General features: G+C 40.1%; 2 protein-coding genes across 2 annotated transcripts; one reads left to right on the plus strand and one right to left on the minus strand.

Moving 5' to 3' along the window:
* The first annotated feature begins 4,855 nt into the window (after positions 1-4,855).
* Positions 4,856-5,981, plus strand: wfdc2 (WAP four-disulfide core domain 2). Its single transcript, XM_088441968.1, has 4 exons — positions 4,856-5,023; positions 5,121-5,264; positions 5,380-5,517; positions 5,634-5,981. The coding sequence occupies exons 1-4, from the start codon at positions 4,927-4,929 to the stop codon at positions 5,765-5,767; spliced, it is 513 nt and encodes a 170-aa protein (XP_088298094.1). The 5' UTR covers positions 4,856-4,926; the 3' UTR covers positions 5,768-5,981.
* A 553-nt stretch (positions 5,982-6,534) lies between these two features.
* pigt (phosphatidylinositol glycan anchor biosynthesis, class T) lies at positions 6,535-16,596 on the minus strand. The gene is made up of 11 exons (XM_088441933.1): positions 16,246-16,596; positions 13,787-13,964; positions 13,520-13,644; positions 11,703-11,803; positions 11,410-11,584; positions 11,230-11,327; positions 10,996-11,152; positions 9,967-10,167; positions 8,399-8,564; positions 7,678-7,761; positions 6,535-7,590 (listed from the first exon to the last, which is right to left on the minus strand). The coding sequence occupies exons 1-11, from the start codon at positions 16,565-16,567 to the stop codon at positions 7,341-7,343; spliced, it is 1,857 nt and encodes a 618-aa protein (XP_088298059.1). The 5' UTR covers positions 16,568-16,596; the 3' UTR covers positions 6,535-7,340.
* Between the last annotated feature and the right edge of the window lie 283 nt (positions 16,597-16,879).

Consider the following 16,879-nt stretch of genomic DNA (forward strand, 5'->3'; position numbering starts at 1 on the left):
TACGAATGAAAATATAGCAATTGTGTCGATAGCCTTTACCATTTCGCCTTTTCAGTCTTGCTGTCAGCCACTATTTGGGTGATTTAGCTCGGACAAGTCATCTGAGACACTTTTGCAGCCTGAGGCTAGCGTGGATAACGGAATCAGCAGTACAATTGCCAAGGGTGGAGCTGATTTGGCATTTGGGTTTAGCATGGAGAGGTCAACGGCCGGTTAATGCACAGTGTAAGAAGACATGATTGACTCGTGAAGCCCCAGGAGGAGGAGCGTTGAGGTCGAAGTGTGGACTTCAGACTTGTTTGAGGGGGTCACTGTGGACAGTGCAAGAACATGAGTCACTAAATTATGCCAATGTGTCATGTTTGTCTATGGACTTCAGTAGGAACACTGTATCTACTCTTCATACACAAAAATCTTGTGAATACGATAGGAACTCATGAACGCAACATTCCTTGTAGCCTAGCGTAACCGTTAAAGAAATGACAAAAGTTGACACTGGAATATCTTGAAACGGATTGGACCGGAAAGACTAGAATGCATACTGACAAGCCACAGAGCTTGTGAGAGAATGCCCTTTGGACAGATGAGACAAAACTGAGACTTTTTGAAGAGTCACATCAGTTCTTTGGTTGCAGATGTAAAAATGAAGCATCCCAAGAAAAAGAATAGCAAACCTACTGTGGCACACGAAGGAGACATGTTTATGTTGGAGTTACTTTGCGGCAAGGTATAACAGAATCTCAAGACAGCCAAGGTAGAGCTAAAAGTCTCAGCTCAGGCCATGCAGCCTCCATTTGAATATTGACCCAAACAGCGGCTTCAGAAATTAATTAGTGTAAAAATTGTGTCACTAATATCAATGTGCATATGTGTCAAACTTGACAAACAGGCATAGAATATTTTACAACGGTGTCATTGTAACACAATTTAGCAATAAGTTACTTCCTGTCCCAATTCATTTGCTCTTAATTTGTGAAGAAAGCCATAGTTTTCCTGTCATGGTATTAATAAGCATTGTACTGTATTTAATTTCCTAATACCTGCAAAAGCCTATTAAAATTTCTTGCACCCCGATATGCTTTCGCGTACCCTTCATGTACTGTCCTATACAGAATGCCAGCTGCCATCATCTTTATATGAACCATTAAGCAATTTTTCTATCCTCATCTTCCACAACGGCAGATTTCAAATTCGGATTTCAAAACGTAAAACTTGAATTATTTTCACTAACAGTATAAACTGCCATTCTCTACTTCATTCCCATGTGCAACATTGACAGCCAGTACTGAAACTGATAGCATCTATATCATTTCAAGGACATACAATATCACCCACACGAGCCAAGCCGTCTTACATGAATACATAGAGGAAAGGTTTCCAGCTACACTTTTCCATAATTGAATTCCCAAGGACATGAGAGGGGGGAGGGGGCATAGAGGAAATAAAAGTGGTTGAAGGGGGGAGCACAAATAATGCACTGCAAAGGTTCTGTTTGATGAGTACACACAAAGACTTCAAAACCATTAAATTATAATATATTATTCTACACGGTACTGAAAATAAGGCACCTCGGAAGTGTGAGCCACAAATAACAAGTTTAAAAAAAAAGAAAAAAAGCACAGAGTGGCTCCTGAGCTTGCAATAAGCAATGCAGTTGGGCGTCCAAATTGCATGGCCTTTACTCCCCTGAGGGCAAAATTACTCGTCTGCTCACTGCACTGGGAATAATAACCTCTAGTACGTAGACTGAGTCTGTTTGATGGTTTGAGGTAGCTGCCAATCAAATCAATACGCCCCGACAGGTCTGCATGGTACACTCACTGCAATAAAACATCTGGAAAATTATGCAGACGTTTCAAGAAAATACACCACTGTAGTTAACACGTACTGGAAACTGGAAATCAACTCATTTTATAGCGTGATTTTCATTGTGTTACTTTTGCAATTAACAAGAAATGGAAAGTATTGTGAACGTACACGAAATAACGCAATGACTGTGGTTGAAGTAAGATTTATAGGTGGGATTTTTCCCACTGTAGGGTAAGCATCGTGCTTTTCGGTGCAACAGCGCCCTCTTTTGGTTGATGATGACACTATACTCTTATCCATTACTGCTAAGCAGACACGAACGCGCCATACTATGGAGGAATATTGCCGTAAAAAAAAACGTATGCGAGTTTAAATATTGACTCTAAATTGTGTTGTGTTGGGTTACTTCGTATGAGTATGACTCTGGTGTTGAGTTTGAATTGTCTTCGTGCGAGTGCAACTAAACTGTGTTAGTTTTTTTTTTGTTTTTTTTCCCATTGGGAACGGATTGCGAACTTGCGAATGCAATATTTTGTGTGCAACATTTGCACGACTGTGACTTCACGAGACACGACTGTGTACAAATGTCTCGTGCGATGTCCTTGGAGGAATGACTGATTTCGTTTGGGTTTTCATTGAATATGCAAATTTTTAATTGACGCCGAGCTACCAGGCAAAATAAATTCATCTGCGAGTCATCTGCGTCAAAGAGTAACGGCAAAGAATATGGGCTTTCTGAAGCTCATCACGTTTCAATGTTAAGGGTAATGTATGTGCATTATAAGAGATGCTCAAACGAAGCTTTTCGGGGCCATTTGTGGCCAATTGGTTGGAAAGAAAATGGCTTCAGTTTGGGAGGCTTCGGTAACAACTAGGGACCTCTCCTGGCAGAAACAAACAATGCAGTTGATTTTAAAGAAGCATTCCCTTTGAAAAACGCTTGCTTTTCGAACCCTTAAATCGAATCCTATTAACAAATAAAGAGTAATTACAAATAAAAAATATATACATCTGCACTCACGGTTTATTTGTTGATGGTGGTTAAGTGGCTGTTGATCTCTTGATTACATCATGACTGTCCAATTCATAATACATTTTATGTCAATGTCTTTTAAATAATACATGAATTTTAATACATGAAGTCATCGGTTATTAGAAAAAAAAAAATCAAACACACACAATTTAAAATCGTACTCATGTATATGGTTAAACACTGACACAAATGGCTAAAACATGCAAACTTCAATTTTACTCCATAAATGTGAAGTTATAATTGTCTGTCCTGGGTTCTGTCTGATCCGTACGGTGCCCAAAGTCAGCTGAGCGCTACATTGGTGAGCACAAACAGGAATGAAAATGTTTGGATTGAAAGTCTTCCATTGATTTAATGTATTGATTTTCTTACATGTATATTGACACTTAAGGCACTTTACAAAGTACACGTGCACAACGCTCAATGCGTTTCGCTTCTTAAAGTGTAAGTATTGATATAGTTAGGAGTGTCACAGGAGGTATTGATTTAGCAATGACTTGACAATTTTGTGCGTAGTTGTGTAGATGCACACCCTATTGAATGCTTCGCTGTTTGTAATTTTTGTTTGTGTTGTGTACTTATATACAGTATTTTGATTAAAATAATAACATCACTCAATATAACGCAGTACAATTTGGAGGATTAAATATATCTTTGTTAAGAACTATGAGACAGCGCTTTTAAAATATATTTTTTTAATGGCATCAAATACGGTTTCCTCTTATTAAGTTCAAAATTCATGATGCAGATTCAAAATATGTGTTTTCCCTCCATAGCATAGAAAATCTTCTCTTTCAGTTGTCCCTGCACACACTCTTGCAGATCACCAGGCTGCTGTTATGACTTGTGTCTTTGAAGCTTCAAATTAAACCCTCCCCCCCAAAAAAAAGTTCTCAGATGGTAGTTGCCACCAAGCTTAAGAGTCAGCAAAGGTGCTGGAATGTTACTGGAATTTAAAGGCAACAAGAAAAACAAAACACACACAGTGAATTTTCTCATTAGTTCCTCATTAGAGAAAAAAAAAAGGTTGTGCAAAAAGAACTTAAACTTTATACAGTTAGACATAAGCATTCTAAGTTTAAAGACAGTCACACCAGGTGAACTGGTTAAGGTTATGGTGCAATTTAAGTTCATTCCAAGATTTCTCACAAAAGCCTAATATCTCCAAATCGTGGTGAGTTGTCTTTGATAGGCTATGATGCGTTAGTAACCAGTCAAGCAAGCAGTGTATATTTGAGACTGGTGCCAACCACCACACTCCTGAACAACTTGCAAGACGTAAAATGGATGGGTGGATGAATATCATTGATAAACACTGCTAAAGTATTGAGGCAGTGCAGTTCTTAGGCCAGACCCTTCTGTAGTACGATCCTCAGATAATGTCTGATCAGGCTGCGTGGTGTTCACAAGATTTTTGGACTGTGCCTCCTGGAACATGTTGCCCTGTTCCTCACCAATGTTGTGTAGCACAAAGCACATCACGGCCGTTTTCTTGGCAAGCTCCACTTTGCAGTCCAGTTTCTTTTGTGAGGCACTTCCTTCCACCTTTCAATTTCCCGAAGGCCGCTTCTAAAACAGACCTTGCAGCGTTCAGTCGTAAGTTGCAGCCCAGTTGTAGGTCAGGTGTTTCGTGTCCCTGAAGGGTGTGACAAGCCAGTCCTCCAATGGGTAAGATGGGCCACCAATGAGGTAATGGCCAACATCCCACCCCGAGATGACGACTTAATTTTGACCCAACGACCGGCCGTGGTTTAGGAGGCCCCACAACGGTGACTGACGTAAATAACGCAGTGGTGTCACACGTATGTCCCAAAAGTGTCCGTTTCCATCCACAACCGCTTGGAGAATGATAGCGTGCCCACCCTTCTGGTTTTTGTAGAGTAGGGGGTTCGAAATGTCGCAGTTTCTTCAGAAATATTTGTGGGGCGAACCGCACGACAAACGGGAAGATCCAATCGCTAGTGATCAATCGCGACATCATGCGAATGTAACACAACAGGCACAAGGACCTCGCATCCTTTTCCTGGCAACCCCAGTCTACTAGTTGTGTTTGTCCCATCAAGAGCACATTCTTGTGTGCGAGTATGGATAAGTCTACAATTTGTGGATTGTTTTTAGCACTCGGTGCATTTGTGCAATTTACTACAGTCTTTACTCAAGACTCCCAAAGTAATTTGACAGGTAAGATATGTATAATTTCCGCTGACATTTTTCGGAGTTAAAAATAGTCCTATTCTCGTTTGACATCGTGTCTAATTCAGTGTTTTGTTTTTATCAGTGATTCTACCCAAGGCAGGCCGATGTCCACGCCTTCTTAAAGTCATGCCGTCTCATAAAGGGTGTGCGTGTGATGAAGACTGTCCTCTGAACCACAAGTGTTGCGTCTTTGACTGTGGAGCTGTCTGTGTCCCTCCTGCTTTCAGTATGAGCAACAATTACAATTCATCACGAATTTCTATCACTGATTGTGTCCTGCGGTGGGACATGTCCTTCTACCTCAAAACTTGCTCATTTCGGGATGTTCTGATGATTTTTAGCAAAGCCAGGAGTGTGTCCGCGTAGAAACTGGGGCTCTGGAATGTGTGCAGAGTTTTGTTCTGACGACAGTGACTGTCCCAAAGAGGAAAAATGCTGCCACAATGGATGCGGACATGCGTGCATCGCTCCATACAAAGGTTAGACGAATTGTCAAACGTTTGCCGTACCAAGCGACGACATAAATCCGTTCGAAGTTTTTATTATTTTGCTTTTGCTCTGTAACCGTGCATTCTGTGTTTTTGTTTTGCGTCAGTGAAGCCAGGGCGCTGCGCTCTGCCTCAAGGAACTCCCATGTGTGCAGAGTACTGCTACCATGACGGTCAGTGTCCAGGAGAGCAAAAGTGTTGCAGGACAACCTGTGGTCACGCCTGCAGTGAGCCCTGCTGAGTGGACAGCAATCGTTTTCATAAGGAGCTAGGATAAACGTTTTTTTTTTTTCCTAAATATACTGATGTAGGTCCAAAATTAATCAACGGCCTCTTTAACGGCGTCCTTTGTAAAAAGAGGTACAGTAGGCTACTCAATCGAAATTTTGGCATTTAGCATACAATGATTTGAATCTGATCTTTGACAGATGAATAAAGCGATTACAAATCAGAAATGGGTTGTGTATTTGTGTCCTGGTGTGCTCTACAGAAAGTAGCACGTTTGAGCAATATAAAGCTTTATCAGTGTGATTTAATTAATACTGGCACATCAACATAATCGAACATTGGACGGCTGCTTTTCAAACATAGCAAAGCACTTGCAGCTGACCTTTCCTGCACCCTCTTTTTACAGTGACCCGATGTGTTGGGGTAAGCTTTGGATACAGAGACCTGTTTGTCTGCTCCATTGGAGTTTGCTTGTGCATATTTGTACATAAAGGAAGGTAGTCAGAGGGAAGTAATCCTGTTCAAGCCCTGATGCACTTCCATGAACGTGACAACTTTTCTCTCAGCCCATTGTTTGAATGGTTGATCACTGTAAAATAATTTGCCCCTCAAGCAGCCAGAATGATGCAAAGGTGTTTTAACTTTGTATACCATATGGATTAAAAAACTTTGTGGTTAAGAGTACGAGTCAACTTTTGGACCCAACGTGTGTGTGTTTGTGTGTGTGTGTGGGAGGGATGGGGATTTGAAAGGGGAGGTAGCAGAGCAATGACAGATGAACACAAGTCCTTTACTTTTAATATTAAATGAAAAAAAAAGTGAAAATACTGTGGTTGACAGTAAACGTACACCCTTCTCCCACTTCTAAGTACACATACACAAGCTTTACAAGTAAAATCTATTTCATGCTTTGTTGGTCTGCCACACAAGGGAGATGTAGTTGGAATACTTAATGTAAAAAAAAAAAAAAAGGGAAACATTGTGTCAGAAGGAGCAAGAGGCAAACAAATCATTACAAGTGACTCACTGTGGCAAGCAACTTGAGGAAAGAATATTATAGAACGTATGTATTAGTTCCATCTTTATGCCGGCGACATGAGGCAGAACAATTCAAGTACTTTTTCATTAGAGGCAGAACAATTCAAGTACTTTTTCCCGAGATGTTATTAAGTGCAATTAACCTGTTAACATTCATCCAATAAGCTTTTTTTTTTCGACTGAAGATTTTACACTAAAAACGTTACTATATAGAGACAAGATCGTCATTTCAGTGTTTTGGGATTTTGTGGGGAAACTGCACTAGTATAAGTTGTCAGACCTCAAAAGTCTTTTGTGAGCAGGTTTTGGTAGTCATGGCATACATTCTGCCCGCCTGCTTCCTTATGCTTGACAACCACAGCGATCCCGTCAATAGTCAATCCAAAGTCTGTATTTACATGTCCTAATGCGACCTACACATGATTGCGGCAGGCACCATGTATTCCAAATTGAAGAAGGTTGTCCCCAAATGGGGCTTATTTACCAGTGGCTTGAACTAGAGGAACATAAATGAAAGCAGACTTTTCTTCCTGCCATTGCTCAGTGACTCAGAGTGGCGGCACGCCCCGCATTCTCCGGATGAAGTTGGCTATCCGTTTGGCCAGTCCCGGGTTGGGCTCCTCGATCTGGAAATTGCGTGTGATCAGATTGAAGAGGGACCCATAGCCCACGGCCACTATAGTACAGGTAAGGCAGATGACATTGTAAGGCATGCTGAAATCAGGAGTGGGCAGGTTGACCAACAGAGGTTCTGTGTAGAGGCGCACAAAGTAGCTCGACTCCTCTTTGTTGGGGAAGCTGGACGAGCAAGACAAACAACAGAATCATTTAAGAAAAAAGAAAACTATTAACCTTGTAGAGTCATCAAACTTGCAAAAAACTTACAAAGTGTTGAAAAGGGGGCTATTGAGAGTGGAATTTGTATCCATGGCAACAATGCTTGGTACAAGAGAACTGACAACCGAGGACCTAAACATCAGAGAGAATTAGTCACACTTTACATATACTGTACATATCATTGGTTTAAATCGCATAATTGGAAAAGACCTTTTTAAATATCGTGAAACAAATACTATTTTTTTCTGGTACAACCGGATTGTTTTTTTTATCTTGTATCAAAGCAAGCAAAAGGAAGAAAAATCCAATTAAAACTAAAAATGTTTCTTCTAAAATGTGTTTTTTTTTGTTTTGTTTTCCCAAATACACTGAAATATGACTTAAGCCAGGTTCTCTGATTATGTCTACCCTTTGATTGCTTTGTCAATTTATGTAACACGTTTGTGACACGACGTTTGAGATGAGAGACTCCTATTCATTCTGTGGCAACTTTAAAAATAGAAAACGCTTTTGCAAAAATAGTCCGTTTTTAAAATTAATTATGTTTTTGTATGTCCGGCCTGGGTCATTTTACCCTTTCCTTCCTTGGTGAAACTGCAAAGCAATATATAAGAAAAAAAAATAAATCCCTAAGGAGTTTATTTCTGAAAAAAGATTGGGAACAATTGACTTGCGCCCTTGGCCAGACAATATAATCAACACTACTAAAAAGCAACAGTTACTTGATGGAAAACAAACACGAAAAAGCAAAAAATACGCAAATACAAACCCAATATAGACGCCGTGATTTGGGTCAGGGTTGTACTCTGTCCACTTGAGCAGAGTTCTCTCAAACTGCACAGTGACTTCAGTGACTGAGTTGGGAGGAAGCTGCACCAGCATCTCTAGCATGTGCATCTTCTCGCGATCCTTGGACGGCTCATAGTGGATATAACCTGGCAGTTGGTGGAGGGGACAAAGAGGGAAGTCAAAGATTAACTTGATCAATCAGCTATTTAGTGTTAAGCAGTTGTAAGTATCATTCTGTTGAGTCCATTTCAACTGCAGCAGCAGCAGCAGATGACAGGACAATGGACTATACGCGCACAAGATGGACATACACCCATTACTTTCAGCTCGTCAGAAATGAAGGCAAGAATATGCTCATTCGGTGCAATTTGTGCGTTCTGTCCACTTTGCGAAAAAAGACCAGTAATTTGACAAACCATTTAGAGCGGTGCCATAGTCACGTGAAGTCAGCGAAAAGAAAACACGCGGAGGATTGCGCTCTCACACTGAGGGCTGCCACTTCCACCTCGAGAGGTTAGGAGATTCGTTCGGAGATAAGCTGCCGCTTTCCACAGTTGGTTCACCGGCATTTTGTAACCTTGTCAGCAAGATTCCGGTCGCAACTAGCAATAATGACAAGGTAACCTAACGCTAATTTTCACTGTACAATCCTATTATAGTCTATAAATAGATATGTATCAAGATGAAGCATACAAAACTTGTGTTATACACAATAACGATGATGTTGGCTAGCTGCTAACGTTAGCCCCACTGAAACCATCTAAACACCTGTCCCTAACCTAGTTGACTGAACTTGAATTTGAATATTAACATTGACATTGTGAAATGCACAAGTTTTTTGTCTACCGCATAAACAATGCATCACTATGCTGTGAGGCTCAGTAATAAAGCGATTAAAAAAAAATATATATATATATATATATATATTTTGCATCTTATCTGTAAAGGTTTACAATACAGATTAAATGATGTTATGTTTAAGACAACCTTTCACTGGATATGTAATGAACATAATGAGCTACGTTTAAAATGGCAAATCTGTTTTTCCAGTTTTGGTGGTGAGAGTAATGTAAAAGTAATGCAAGAGTAGTGTAAGGCATTACATTTAAAACACAGTAACATTGTAATGTAACTAATTACTTTGAAATGACAGTAATAAGTCATAAATAATACATTACAGTTTTCAAGTAACTTGCACAACACGGCTCAGCAGTTAGCAAGCAGCGCTCTGTATTTGACATTGACATCATGAAAAAGAGTTTTTAAACTTCTGTCGTGTATATTCTTATGTGGGTGCCACTCAGTGTCCCAAGTGTCCATCTTATTTTGTTCAAGTCTTTGCACCACACCACTCGTTGGAAAGAAGTTGTATAACCACAGATTTTGATTGGGGATTGTCAAAGATGTGAAAAATGCCATTAATAAGGTAAATATTTTAATAAAATTTGCATCTCTAGTACACTAATAACTGACATTGCCATTTTAGCCTACTTTAAGACACATTTTAAATCTGAGTAACTTGAGTGTGTTTTGTTGCTCATTACTCACTGGGATTGTTGGCCTTCGACTTGCTAGTGATACTGAGGGTGTGGATGTAGAGGCGAAAGTACCAGGGCACCATGTCCAGCAGCAGTACCGGAAATGACCTGTAGGGGTGGTGGTTGTAAATCAGTGTATGGATCTCTCCAGTGTGCAGCCCGTAACCAGCCACATAGCGCTCTGCGTGGAGCAAGGGGCGCAGCATCTGACCTGTAAGAGGAGAAAAAGAGAACAAGAGAGACTTTTGAGTCTCAAACGTGTGCACATTTGCAACAAATGCACTTCAAATTGTTTTAAGTGCCATTTCTGCTGTATCCAGCTGGTGTTTGACTCACCATGAGGCTGGGTGATATTGCCTAAAAATAAAATACACATACATTTTTGATTCTTCCCCCCTCCGATTTTTTTTTTTTGAAAAAGATATCAGAACAAGTTCTCCTTCCTTGAGCTAGATTTAAGATACAGAACTCAGAAAGCGTTTTTTCCAACTTTAAAACTTAACATAAGCCTGTCCGGTTTCTGGCTTGTGAAAATTCCGCACCAATCTTTTCCACTGTATATAATATGTGGGTGCTTGATCTTTTGCAATGTGCAACACGATCGCTTCAGTGATGATCTCCACCGTGCCCCTTACTCATCACACATGCTTTCTCGTGTAAATCACTCCTCCGCAGTAAGCTGTTTTTAGCGGGAGTGAGATTATTGGCGCAGTCTGGGAATTGAAATTTTACAATGCCTCTGTTTGATTTGCTGAAGTAAGTTCATTGTGCTGCCGACTTTTGCTGTAACAGGCTTTAAACAAATGTTGCTGCGTGGTGTTACTTTTTCCGCGTCTGTCGCTGCAAACCCAAACCACTTCACTTTCTTTAGCCGTAGCTATGTTGCGCCATTAATGCGCCACTGTTTGGCTCGAGTGTGACGGAGACAAGAGGAAGCTCATCAAACGCAACACAGAAACAGCGGAGGAAAGTATCAATTCTATTATTTTTAAAGTTGACAATTAAAAAAAAAAACGATATATTGCCCAGGCCTACTCACCATCATTAGATTTCCAGCGAATGACAAGGTTGAGAGAGAGCGTTGCACCAAAAGTGCTTTGTTGAGTCAGGTCATAGACAGCAAAAGTCCGTCTGTCCCCTAACACGACCACTGGGCTGAGTTGAGGACTAGCAGGGCTCAGCGCAAAATTCTCTGCCTATAAAAGAATGAATGTTACTTTAAAAAAAAAGGGGGAATTTTGTGTTTGGTGAAATATTAGCATGCTAATCAAACCTCAGCAATGTCTGAAACATCAACGTAGACTTTACTGGAGGAAGCCAGTGGACATGCCTCTGTCAAGGTGCGGGAGAACATCTTGAAGAGAGACCACTCTGTGGAGGAGAGCAGCAGTTCAAGCCGCATGTCAAAACATGTCCCTTCAGTGGCCAACAAGCGACTGGGTGCGATTCCTACCTTGTTTGCCTTGTCCTGAAAGGTGCAGGTCAAAGACCACGTTGAGCGTCTGTCTCAGCTCCATTGACGTGCTAGTACATTGAGCGTCCTTACATAAAGGTCGGATGTTCACTGTCTGGGAATGAAAAGTGCTGTGGAAGAGTTTCTCAGACTTTAACAGAACAGCGATGCCAGCCTGTGGGAGCAATAGTGGAAAGAGGTGTGTTTACTGATATTGGTTGGAAATAGTGTCCATAAAAGGAGCCAATAACAGCAAAAGGTGGATGGCAGAAGAGGAATTCTTGAAAGCTCACCTTGGAGCCACATGGCAAAAGTTTTTTCCAGGGTGTCAAATTTTCAGTGCAAACAATCTCACGAGGGAGGGTTGCGTAGCGAAGAAAGCGATGGTTGGTCACTTTGAGGGCAACAGAGAGCAAAGTTAGTATCAAGCCAAGCCAGTTTGATTTTAGTTGGTTCCAGCTGCAAGCACAGCTCAAATTGTAAACCTTGAGCTTAGGCGCCCACCCCAAGGTTTGTTTTTGCCAATTTTTTTTCTGTCGTAAAATCAATTTCAAAATGGCAAGGTTCTGTCAAATTCAAATGGTCGTTATTTCAGATCTTTATTTCGCTTAAAGCGGGTATCCCACTGAGAAGGGAACGCTGGCAAATCTCGGCAAAGGAAACAGCTCTTTTGAGCACCTCCAAGGTTTCGTTCAAGGTCGCCGGTGGGCCACACAAGGTCTCCCGATGTTGCCCTTTTTGCAATTTTGCATAACAAACCCTCGGGTACCTTTGCAGGCACTTGCTAACGCTTGCCCCTCAGTGGGATACCACTGATGATATCAGATTCTGATGGTATGATAACCTTGAGCAAAAATACCATGGTATAGTGGTATCACAATGTTGAAATTGCAGTTGTAAAACATTGATCATATTTTAAAATCTTTGTTGCTAAACCATTGTTCTACATTATAAAAACAATATTAATTTTAAAGAAAAGCTGTAATAACATTATGTTAAATTAAAATAAATATGTATATAAAATCAAAACAAACCTTCAGTGAAAACAATTGGTTTTACTCGCCAATAAACGTATACATGAATTCTTTGGTTGAACACATCCAATGTAACACATTGGGACAATGCACCCCACAGCTTTTTAAAAAAAATCGCAGTGGATAAAGGAATCGTAGCAATAACATGAAATGGCATCCCAGCGGTTCATTACACTCCTATCTACAGATTCTAGTGGCATTTAGCAACTTTTCCATACACAAGCCAGTGCTGTCAACAATCTTACCTTGAACGATAGCATCATGTTAGCCACATTACCCAAGGTAGTTAGCCACCAGGAGCAAAATTATATTGATAAAGCCCGCAGACCAGGAAATGGACAAATGTGATCGGCTGCTGCAGCAGAGGTGGACTCGTGTATGAAAATAGCTGCGCAGTGCAATTGCCTGTTAAGGCAGATGAAGCAGGAGGGGGGAAAAAAAACTCACCGGTTGAGACAAATTTGGACGGTTTTAAATAACCGTGACTTTAAAATTGTGATATATTGACAATATGGTTAGCGGCCCAAGCCTTGTCACACATTTGTAGAGAATTGTAGTAAAAGCATGAAAACATTCATGGGATTGATGTTGATTCTGAGAGTTTTTTTTAATAAATCTTTCAGGGTGTACTTATTTAGGAGGATCACTGTACACATCACTGTGGTAACCAGTCCATTTAAAGATAGAGGCCATTTTTTGACCCGACTTTTACAGTGTGTGTTCCTCTGGGGCTGTAACAAGAAAGGTTTACTGCTTATCTTGGTTTGGCACTGTTGCCAAGTATGAAAGTTACAGACCAAGGATGTCAAATAATTAAAGCTGCTCTAAAGCATTGCAATCCAATTCAGAAGAAATCATTTCGTCATGTTATGACCGCTTCAAATTTGCCAAAATTCACCAGTACAATCCTGTACCACCGCTGCTATAAAGTAGCAAGGTACAGATAAGAATACCTTCAGGTGGGAATGGTGCCCTTATTAAATGCCTCAATAATGGGGGAGTGTATAAATGTAAGTGCCAACACCATCAAGAGTATTCATAATGCAAACAGTGGGTGGAATCGTGTCAAATGGTACCGTTGCCTATCCCCAGTGGCTTGAAGGAGGCACTGGGCTGAATGCTGCAAGTTGAGTCAAAGTTCAACGAGGCACAGAAGATTCCCGACAAAACCTTTGTCAGTTCACTCCACGTGCTATCCACACTGAAAGAATCCAGAAAATAACAGCTCAGTGAAAGATGTTTTTGGATTAAGAAAAAAAGAAGAAGCGGAACCAGAGTCAATGTTTCTTCTGCTCATTGATTACAACATGGTGCTGTTGACATCTTTCTAAAGGAATACTCACTCTGTTACAGAGTCCTGGAACCAGACCCAGAGCTCAGCTCCAGGGGGAGATGAATGAAAAGGCTGTCCCCATTGCATCGTCCTCCAATACCCCTGTGTTAAGGAGATGTGTAACTCACGCACCGAGAACTTTGATATAACCTGTCCCAGGGACTTGGGAAACAGTCGGTAGTGGGACACTGTGTAAAAAGAGCAGAGAAAAATGTTGGGTGTTGAAGAAAAATAATACAATGTCTATTTAAAGTAAACATATACAACATAGCAGTTGAGTTAGACAATAGTTTATGTTGGTTCAATTAAATCTTTATGATTACAAGCAATCTTTTTATGCAACAAACCACAAATATTTCTGGTTTCTTCAGTTCCGACTTTTGTCACGGTCCAACTTCGGTCCAAGTGGACCGAAGCAATAACTAGTAGTAGGAGTGAAGCAAGCTCTGAACTAAGTTGTGTGTCTCAAAAAAAATGCTCGAAAAATGCTTGAATGTACAAAACTTATTCATAACACACCCCCATATCCTGCCAAGGCCATATTCAAAATAAAACCCTGCTGAACAATACTGTACATGGACATGAAATGCAATAGTCTATACAGTGATCCCTCCTACTTCGCGATCTCAGATATTGCGGTCTCAGTACTTCGCGGGTTTTTCCAGGAAAAATTAAAAATATTAAAAAAATAAATAAATAAATAAAAATAAAAATGCGCAAGAATGGAAAACAATTGGAAAAGAAGTAAAAAGGTACATTATACAGTACTGTATTCATCAAATGACTAAGTAATATTAGTTAATAACTATGTTAAGAATTCTTCAAGCGTTAAGAGTTTGTGACGTTTTTTATCTTTTTTTGAAATGCATGCTTTTAATTTGTCAGGTCGCGTTGTATTTCCGTTTCCTATTTTACGTTCTCTGTGCGTCATTCGGCTCGTTACGGTGACGTAGTGAATGACAACGTAAGCTCATATTTATAGTTTATTATCATTTATGTTGATAACGCACGCTACTGCCTATGTTTAGTAAGCGATGAGTGTTTATTCTGTTTATGTCTTCGTTTGTGTAGAGGTTGCACTTTATAGTTAGCAGTTGTTGTTAGTTGTTGCTAACCCGCTAATGTCGGCTAAAAATACAGTAAATTTATAGATTAAAGTTCGGCAAGTGTTTATATGTTAGTTTACTGACTTTTAAGATTGCTAGTGATTTATTATTCAACAGATACTACATGATACACCATACATGAGCCAAAATAAATTTGAAGTTCAACATGATGACTTGCGTACTCTCAGCGGAGTCTTGGTGCAGATAACCAGTCCTGAGAACAAATTCTCAACAAACTAAGTAATATTAGTTATTTAATGAATATACAATAATATTAATAAGGATAATGGAAAGTTAAATAGGAGAAAGGAAATACAATATGCAAAAAATACAAAAAAAGGATTGTTTATGGTTGCTGCAGCTATATTGGGGCGTACATAGAAATCTAGGAACTGATACCCTACTTTGCGAGTTTCAGACTTCGCGGGGGGTTGACACCCCCATAACCGCGAAGTAGGGGGGATCACTGTACATGCATTTATTTTGAAATTGGCAGGGATCTTGACTTGTTTCTCAAGAGTGGTCTCTTGAGTCTCTATATCACAGTTACAACAGATAATGCAAAATTAAAAGCTTTGTGTTCTTGTATTCTGCTTTATTGATGAGAACATAGGCTAATTTTATTTCATGCTTCATGATCAAAAGAACTGATTAAATGAACTGAATGTGCCTTAAACTGCACTTTTAATCTATGGATAAAAGAAAGTATTCCTTATATTGCATCAAAATGTTGTGTTTATATAATGCTAAATAAAACATATTTGACATTAAGTTTAATGGGTTTATTTTCCCCCCACATCTGCTATTTCTAACGTTTGTCAATAAACAGCTAACATTACACGAATGAACCTGTCCGTCTCATAGTGCAGACGTTGCTTGCATTCCAGTTCTGGCCTTACCGTGCGAAGTTTGCATATTTACCCCGTGCATGCCGGGGTTCACTCCAGTTTTCTCTTACATTCGCCAAATCATGCATGGGAGACATACTGTATATGACACTCCAAGTAGCCCTTAGATGTGTTTGTGAGAGTGAATGATTTGTTCGTCTTTGTGTGCCCTGTGATTGACTGGGACACTTTAGTTACTATATTTGGTGACTTTCAAAATATCAAATATTGGCTTTAGTTCAAATTAAGGGAAAAAACGGGACATCGTATTCAGTTTTGCGTTACAGGCAATCACAAATGTGTCACTCAGAACATTGTAGAAAAAATTGTTAAACATCTTTGTGCACTCATTCCGCAGTTATATTTATTCTTGATCTCTCTTTCACATTCGCTAACGGGTTTGAAGTAAAGGTACTCTATTTAGGCGTTTTTCAAAGGTCGTCAAAGACGAACTTTGAAGATAACTGCTAGCTTACCTTTATTCCCTCCATTGAAATCCTTTTCCCACAAGGTACGAAACTGAAAGCTAGCATAAATATCCCCCGACTGCAATGGTCTGATAACTAGTTCTTCTTGAAAATCCTCTTCCTCTCCGGGACCGGTTGCAGGGCCAGCAGGGGTCCCTTCTCCAAACTCGGACGGCGTCTCTTGGTTTTCTTCCTCGACTTTTTGCTCTTTATTGTGCGCCATGTGTTGCTGGCCATTATTTAACGTCGAGTCTTGACTGCGCACGATTACTAACGCCAAGCTAATAAGAAGAAACAAAACGACATTTCCACTGCATCCATGATGTCCCATCTTCACAGTGCAGTTGACTGGGAGCGACGATTATGATTACTGACTTCCGTACACGTCATAGGTCAGGCCAGCCAATGGATTCACGCGTAGATGGCTCACGTGACCACAAAGGCACCTGCTTTGTTTTGCGCAATTTGTATCATCTTTTGAAATACAGTGTTAAATTATACATTTTGATTGATGAAGCGTGTTTTTTTAAATATCGAAATGTACTTTCAGAGCTTTATCGATGCACTGAATTGAGTTTCTCAAATGCTGCTAAAACTAATTTTGTTGCGTTTGATTGTATTTGTAACGCCATAACACATTACA

The sequence above is a fragment of the Hippichthys cyanospilos genome, chromosome 2 (assembly GCF_059441005.1).
Source record: "Hippichthys cyanospilos isolate Australia breed blue-spotted pipefish chromosome 2, RoL_Hcya_1.0, whole genome shotgun sequence".
In the NCBI taxonomy this organism is placed as follows: domain Eukaryota; kingdom Metazoa; phylum Chordata; class Actinopteri; order Syngnathiformes; family Syngnathidae; genus Hippichthys; species Hippichthys cyanospilos.

Bases quoted from the DNA above. Each gene is read 5' to 3' on its own strand.
- wfdc2 (XM_088441968.1), top strand. From the start codon at position 4,927: ATGGATAAGTCTACAATTTGTGGATTGTTTTTAGCACTCGGTGCATTT. The intron at 5,024-5,120 runs GTAAGATATGTA...TGTTTTTATCAG, and splicing joins CTCCCAAAGTAATTTGACAG to TGATTCTACCCAAGGCAGGC. The intron at 5,518-5,633 runs GTTAGACGAATT...GTTTTGCGTCAG, and splicing joins GTGCATCGCTCCATACAAAG to TGAAGCCAGGGCGCTGCGCT.
- pigt (XM_088441933.1), bottom strand. From the start codon at position 16,567: ATGGGACATCATGGATGCAGTGGAAATGTCGTTTTGTTTCTTCTTATT. The intron at 11,585-11,702 runs GTGAGCTTTCAA...TTGCTCCCACAG, and splicing joins TTTTGCCATGTGGCTCCAAG to GCTGGCATCGCTGTTCTGTT. The intron at 8,565-9,966 runs GTGAGTAATGAG...ACCAACTGCCAG, and splicing joins GTCGAAGGCCAACAATCCCA to GTTATATCCACTATGAGCCG.